This window comes from Cibotium barometz, chromosome 43 (genome assembly GCF_041138505.1).
Source record: "Cibotium barometz isolate CiBa-2024 chromosome 43, ASM4113850v1, whole genome shotgun sequence".
Taxonomy (NCBI): Eukaryota; Viridiplantae; Streptophyta; class Polypodiopsida; order Cyatheales; family Cibotiaceae; genus Cibotium; species Cibotium barometz.
In genome coordinates, this window is record NC_141088.1 from 43571090 (window position 1) to 43578841 (window position 7752).

Consider the following 7752-nt stretch of genomic DNA (forward strand, 5'->3'; position numbering starts at 1 on the left):
ATTTGAGTCCCATTTAATGCTAATTGAAGACTTTATGGATTTTCGAGTCCCAATGGTAGTAGGTGCCTAGTTCTAGGGAATCTAGCTTCTAGTCAATGGCTTCTATTCATTTACATCGCTTCATAATATTACCATAGCACTTGATATCTTTATAACCTTAGCAAACATTTTGTTCTAAGGTCATGCTCCCCCTCTCCTTAGAATGTACCCATCACTCTATTTTTAAACAAATTTGGCTACCTAGATGCTCATGGTTAGTAGGCTAGACACACAATGTTCCTCATGATATAATGAACCTTCTCCCTTGAGGTCAAGTAAAATCTCAAGATATAAGGAGTTGGAAGAGACCCACAAGCAATCCTCATGGTGTATTGGTGGAAATAAAAGGCTTTTCTTTTGAGATTGACACCAATCCCAAGAGCTAGTTTCATAATGATATCAAGAAAAGGTCCAAGATAAAGCGAGTTTATTTCTAAACAATCTGCTTGTATAAAATATCTAATTTAATGATGTGATTGAGAGATGTTATATCAAGAATGACTTTATATTTTGAATATCTAAATGAAAAATGACATTTTATTGGGCACTTTTATTTTAGGGCTTCTCAATTTGTGATTGTGCCATAGGATACTCATTACTATTTGGATAGGTCCAAAATTTATTGTATTACTAAAAACTAACTTCAGCTGCTAAGGTGCTTAAGTGTGCTACAATAAATTCATTTGCATAAGTATCTATCTAACTTCAACTGTTAAGGTTCTTGAGTGTGCTACAACAAATTTGTCTGTATAAGGATCTATCTACCTAGTTTAATAGAATAAGTAATAAAGGGTACAACATGGCCGGGAGATGGAGTTTCAGGGTTCAACCAATGCCACTCTCTTGAATCTCACAAAAAGAGGGCTAAATTTATGCCCTCTTGAAGTAAGAGGCGATAGAAGGCAACACCTTAAATGAGGAGAGGGGGATATCAACATGCCACTTCCACTATATGAGTTAGTGAGAGGATGGACTATATGGATGAAGTGGTACATTAGAGGCTATTGTACTTGCCTCTTAGCCATGCCACAAAATTTTGAGGAGTTGTCGTCGCTATCTCCAAGTTATGATAAATATGCAATGGATCTAACTTCCATGAATAATATGATGCTGATCTTGAAGTAGCGATCTTTGATGTAGAGGATGATCTTGGAAGTAGCAATCTATCTTTGATGTAGATGAAATCAAATTTGAATAACTCTTCTTATGTCATAGCAAAACCTAGAAGGTGCACTTGGATTGTTCCCAAGGTGAGTGTGGTTGATCTTCTCTCAGTGGGTGCTTTTCCTTGCCAATCCATTCAATGTACACTCCTTAATGACCTCATACTATGGTTTGGTACGAGTCTCATTAGTCCTTGTGTCGCTAGAGGTTGTGCTGTTTGGGCTTTTTTTGCAGCTTCTTACCTATGTGGTAGTAGATATTTATTATTTCCTGAAAGCGCTAGTGTAGGAGGTCAAGGTCGCTTCCCTTGGGTACCCAATTGTGTAGTCATGGTACACATGGATCTCCTTGGTCTTCATGGTAGTATACACATGGTTCTCCTTGTTTTGTGACTCCTCCCTCTCTTTTTATTTGCACAATGTATCTCTTGGTATAGCAACCACAAAAAATGTAAGCCCAAGGATAAACCACCTGCGAGTGAACATGTTTCCCTTCACTACACATTTGTCTTAGTTTAGTTTTTTTGTAGCACAATACACATTTGTCTTAGTTTAGTTGTTTAGTTTTGTGTAGCACAATATGATGGCTCTTATATTTTTCGCGTACTAATTAGTACATTTTAAGTGTACACAAGGCTTATATATGGATGAGGTGGTACTCTATAGGCTATTTTTGTACTTGCCTCTTAGCCGTGCCACAAAAATTTGAGTTATCATCATCATCTCCAAATTGTGATAGATATCCATTGGATCTAACTCCCATGCGTATAATCATGATTTGGAAGTAGATATCGTTGATGAAGAGGTGGTGTTTTAGTCCTTTGTTGAAATAACTCTCATTATTTCATTGTCTATGACACAAGGTGCATCAAAGTTTCTACCTCTCTATTAACAGAAGTTTAAGATTTGTTGATCTTCTCTTAACAGGTGCTTTCCTTTGGCAATCTAAGCTTTGTGGTGCATGTATTCTTTTGAGCTGATAGTATCATTTAGTACTAGTCTCATTAGGCATTGTTGGCTAAAGGTGGTTGTTTGGGATTCCTTGGCATTTTCTTACCTATGTGGTAGCTATTAATTATTTCTTGAGAGGTCTAGTGTAGGTCAATTTGCTAACTTCTTTTTCAATGTACTTTATTAGAATTTAGTGAATCCTTAGGTTTGTTATGGTGGAGAATTGATCATGAATGAATGTTGGCTAGCTTCTTGGATGCTTCCTATAAGGTTCCTCCCTCCAGCTTTGGAGATATAAAGGTGTAAGAACCTCCCCTTTAGTTTCTGTACTCATCCCCCAATTCAGAATTATACAAGAAAACATTGTTTTCCCTTGTTTTGGAGAGAGAAAATGGTATAGAGAGAGGTAATACAAATTTGAGATATTTTTGGATACAAAATTTCTCCTAGAATCTAAGATGAATTCCCTTGAAACAGAAGTTCAAAAAGAATTTTCCAATGTGCATTAGAAATTAACTGAATATGTGTATTGAAGACCTTAGCCTAAGGGTCCACAATTTCAGAAATTTTTTATTAAGGTCCAAATAAGGTTCTAAAGGGCCAATTGGATTAATCCAAGTGTTGGGATGACAAAAATACCAGGAATAAAATAAAATACTCCAAAAATGAGTGAATGATCACATAAGATAAAGAGTTAATGAAGTATTGGGTTTATTAGTTAAAAATTAAGTTTTCTAGTAAAAAAATTAATTTTTGACACCTCAGTAAGGGAAAGGGCTCATGAAGGAGGCGCCTTTTTTCATCATTGCCTTGCATTTTCAATTCAAAAAATGAGATATTTATATCTCTCATCTCTCCTCCTGCAAACTAGATCAAAAAGTGAGCCAAGCTGGTCGAAAAATTATCCCAAATCAAAGGTAAGCCTTAATTCAATGGTTTTTCTATCTTCTCAATGGTTACCTCCTTCCGAACCCCTCTTATGCTTGGGAAGCTTTCAATTAAATGGTTTTTTCTTGAAATCAAGCTTTCTAATGATTCATAATGTTTAAATGGTTTAATACTAATCTTTATGTTTAATTAGTGTTTTTATATTTAAATCTCTCTTTTTGGAAAGATTAATCATCTTTATGGTTAGATCCTTGTTAGAAGGATGGTTATTAACGATAAACTTATTATCTTAAACAAAACTCTAGGCTTGACAAGTTAGAGAAAAAGATTAGGTATTTTTATGGTCTTAATCTAGTTAAAAATGATGATTATTTTCTTTAAGCTTATTTATGATTAAGAAAAATCATATTATTTTATTTTGAGTTGAAAAAGGGTTATGCTAACATTTTTGGAAATAAGGATTGGATATATAAGAATAACCAAGAGATTTACTTATAATTATACCTATAATTATGTTATGTATACGTAAATAAATTTTAGTTTAAAAGAGAAGTTCTTATTATATTTCAATTATGAATATTCATTTAAAGTTAGGAAATCAAACATTCTTAGAAGTTGCAGCGAAGCTATGGCAAAATTTTCCAGAAAAAGATAAATCTTATTTTATGCATAAATTTAATAAAGCAAAAAGAGGAATTCCCATCATATTCTAGGCATAGACATTTTTATGCTTAAAGAATGATTTTTGTTATATTTATGGAAAATTCTTTTATAGTATTTATGCATAATTGTTTAAATAGAGAAAAGAGGGTTTTTGTTATATTTATCTTGATATATGTACATGCATAAATAAATTTTATGCTAAAAGTGGAGTTTTGAGCATTATTCAATAGTAAGAAAAATAAAGAAGGTTATGCACAAATTTTACAGAAATTTCAATTTTGAGAATTATGGAAATGATTCATTTAGATAAATGGATTAGTGTTTATACTAAAAGAGTAAATATGGGTATAATTGATTTTGTAAATTCCATGAATCTTTTATTCAAAAAGAAGAATAGCTCAACACGAGTTGTCACTCATGTTGTGCCTAGTAGACCATTTCACCTTTATGCTACTAGCGCATTTGGTAGTTGAGATGATGGGATCTTTGACATTGATTCTATAGTTGGACTACACCTACCTAGTCCAATCGAGTTATAGCATACTTATCCTGCGAGCTCACCTATTTAGCACGTTATCATTATAGACCGCTTGTATATAGTACTCTAGTACTTATGTTGGTTTTCACTTATCTTTTATAGAACTCTTTTGAAAACAAGAAGAAGAAGAAGAAGATTTCAGCCTTCCATCCATTGTTGTGTGAGCATGTGTGTGCTTGCAAGAGCTCAAGCTCTCTCTCCTCCTCCAATCTTTTCATCCCTCATCAGTGCATGTCTTATTAGAGGCTAGGGCACTTGGCACCTTTCAAAGTTTCCTGCCTTTTCCATGGCTTTATTTTCTCTTGCTTTGATCTTAGCCTCATCTTCTCTAGACTAGAGTGGTTCTCTCTAAGTGGACGTGTGGAGCTATAATAGGGATGGCATGGTTAGCATCTTTGTGGGAGCTATCCTCTTGGATTACGCATAGACACATCTCAATCCAGCTAACCCTTAGCAGAGCAAGATCATCTTAGCCGCATCTTCTCTAGACTAGAGTGGTTCTCTCTATGTGGACAAGTGGAGCTATAAGAGGGATGGCATGGTTAGGATCTTTGTGGGAGCTGTCCTCTTGGATTAGGCAGCAGAGACACATCTCAATCCAGCTGACCCTTCGTAGTAGTAAGATCACCAAGAACTATCCCAGATTACCTCCTACAGGTCCCATGTATTACCTAGAAGATTTAGGACATCTTAGCATCCTTCTCGTTGTTCACAAAGGACAATCCAAGTTGCTCTCAAGCAAGCCCATCAAGAGATTGGTCTCTTTCTCCAGTCAGCTTCCTGAGAGTGAAAAGGGGCCTTTCAAGAGTTTTACATCTTTATGCCAACACAATGCCTAGATCGAGAGACTACTCTTGAAGGCACTGAAGAGAGGTGAGGTTGCGTCTAATGTGGAGGCCACTTGCATTGCTCTCTTGAGGCATTAGAGCGGTAAAGGGTGGAGTACAAATACCATGTAAGAGTTTCCTTTTTCTCATGCCACCGTGGAAATGTCTAGTAGGGTCATATCCTGTGAGTCTCATTTCATGTACATCCTCCCTCTTTTTTACATTTACGATGCATGCTAACCAAAGCCCTCGAGGATTGTGTTGGCATACGTGGGGCCAAACTTATATCAAACCTCAAGTACATCTCAAGGGGTTGTTTATTCCATGTACCTCGCCAAGCCCAAGATGACACACCACTGTACGTTTTTAAATAATATTTATGGTTGTAATATTATATACTCATTTGAGACCATAATCTTGACAAGAAAAAAATGAGAAGAAAAGTGACCTGCTCATCGAGTTGGGGCAAGAGAAACTTTTGAAAATTAAAAGGTTACAACCCTTAAAAATTTGCCTACCTTCAACTCAAATTTCAAAATGTAATTTTCAAAAATCTGATTCAAGTTGGATTTACACTAAACCCGAGTTTTTTTTTGGAGCACTTGGGAGGCACCCTTGCGAAAATTAGAGGTAGGACGTAGAGGCTTCTAGAACCCTCGGAAAGGAATGTTCGGGAAGCAGGTAGTAGCTCCAAGAAGGCCCTACTACTACGTTTATAATAAACCTCCACAGAGCGACTCTCCTCATCTCATCGCATCTCAATTCGCCAGCAGCAGCTACATACACACACACTCTCTCTCTCTCTCTATCTCTCTCTCTGCCGCCTTCCTCTGCCCTCACAGCAGTTACCAGTACAGCAGTACAGTACAGTACAGTAGAAGGAAGAAATGGCCCTCTCTTTGTTCGGCCGCAGCAGATCAGGCGAAGATCCCTTCGACTCCCTGCTCTTCGATTCGCTCGCCTTCCCGTCTTTCTCTTCCTCTCTGCGCGCCAGCTTCCCGGAGCACCCCAGCTTCGCCCGGGACGTGGCTGCGGTGGCTAATACGCAGGTGGACTGGAAGGAGACCTCGGATTCCCACATCTTCAAGGCCAACCTGCCTGGTAAGAATATCGCCCCCCCTTTCCCCCTTCCTCCTCCGTCTCTTTTATCGGAATTGACTGCTCATGAGCAAAGCCGTGTGCCCCGCTCTGCAGGTCTGGCCAAGGAGGACGTGAAGGTGCAGGTGGAAGACGGGCGCGTGCTGCAGATCAGCGGCGAGCGCAAGAAGGAGGAGACGGCTTCCTCGGACAGGTGGCACCGCGTAGAGCGGGCGCAGGGCAGCTTCCTTCGACGGTTCCGCCTCCCCGACAACGCCAAGGTGGAGGAGGTGAAGGCGGCCATGGAGAACGGCGTGCTCACCGTCACCGTCCCCAAAGTGCCCCCGCCGGAGCCCAAGTCTGCCGTCAGAAGTGTCCAGATCTCGGGCTGAGAGAAATCGTTCAAAGACTCTCTCTCTCTCTCTCTGGCTATGTATGTGGTCGAGTCATGTGTGTTTATATTACAGGGTCCTTCCTGGATGTGTAGTAGAGGGACCAGTTTTGGGTGTTCTTGTACAAGCTATTAAAAAAAAAAAAAAAGAATGTATCACAACCTCTCTTTTTAAAGAATTGAAAGCTTTTGTCGATGATGTCTATCTAGCTTTACTTGTTCAACATCACGGACATGTATGATCATTTGTTTTTGCTGATGTTTAGCATATATGAATGAGGAGAGAGAGAGAGAGAGAGAGTGAGTGAGAGGATGGACTATATGGATAAAGTGGTACATTAGAGGCTATTGTACTTGCCTCTTAGCCATGCCACAAAATTTTGAGGAGTTGTTGTCGCTATCTCCAAGCTGTGATAAATATGCAATGGATCTAACTTTCATGAATAATATGATGTTGATCTTGAAGTAGCGATCTTTGATGTAGAAGATAATCTTGGAAGTAGCGATCTAATCTTCGATGTAGACGACGTCAAATTTAAATTACTCTTCTTATGTCATAGCAAAACCTAGCAGGTGCACTTGGACTGTTCCCAAGATGAGTGTGGTTGATCTTCTCTCAATGGGTGCTTTTCCTTGCCAATCCATTCAATGTGCACTCTTTAATGACCTCATACTATGGTTTGGTACGAGTCTCATTAGTCCTTGTTAGTAGCTAGAGGTTGTTTTGTTTGGGCTTTTGTTTTTGCATTTTCTTACCTATGTGGTAGTAGATATTTATTATTTCCTGAAAGCGCAAGTGTAGGAGGTCAAGGTCGCTTCCCTTGGGTACCCAATTGTGTAGTCATGGTACACATGGATCTCCTTGGTCTTCATGCTAGTACACAATGTATCTCTTGGTATACCAACCACAAAAATTGTAAGCCCAAGGATAAACCATGTTTCCCTTTAGTACACATTTGTCTTAGTTTAGTTTTGTGTAGCACAATATGATGGCTCTTATATTTGTCGCGTACTAATTAGTACATTGTAAGTGTACACAAGGCTTGTATATGGACGAGGTGGTACTCTATAGGCTATTTTTGTACTTGCCTCTTAGACGTGCCACAAAAATGTGAGTTATCATCATCATCTCCAAATTGTGATAGATATCCACTCCATCCAACTCCCATGCGTATAATCATGATTTGGAAGTATATATCTTTGAGATGGAGAGGT

At 38.4% G+C, this 7752-nt stretch overlaps 1 protein-coding gene across 1 annotated transcript; it reads left to right on the forward strand.

Moving 5' to 3' along the window:
- The first annotated feature begins 5727 nt into the window (after positions 1-5727).
- LOC147613947 (18.1 kDa class I heat shock protein-like) lies at positions 5728-6711 on the forward strand. The gene is made up of 2 exons (XM_086781264.1): positions 5728-6170; positions 6264-6711. Exons 1-2 carry the CDS (start codon positions 5957-5959, stop codon positions 6536-6538), a joined length of 489 nt encoding a protein of 162 aa, XP_086637390.1. The 5' UTR covers positions 5728-5956; the 3' UTR covers positions 6539-6711.
- Positions 6712-7752: the final 1041 nt, after the last annotated feature.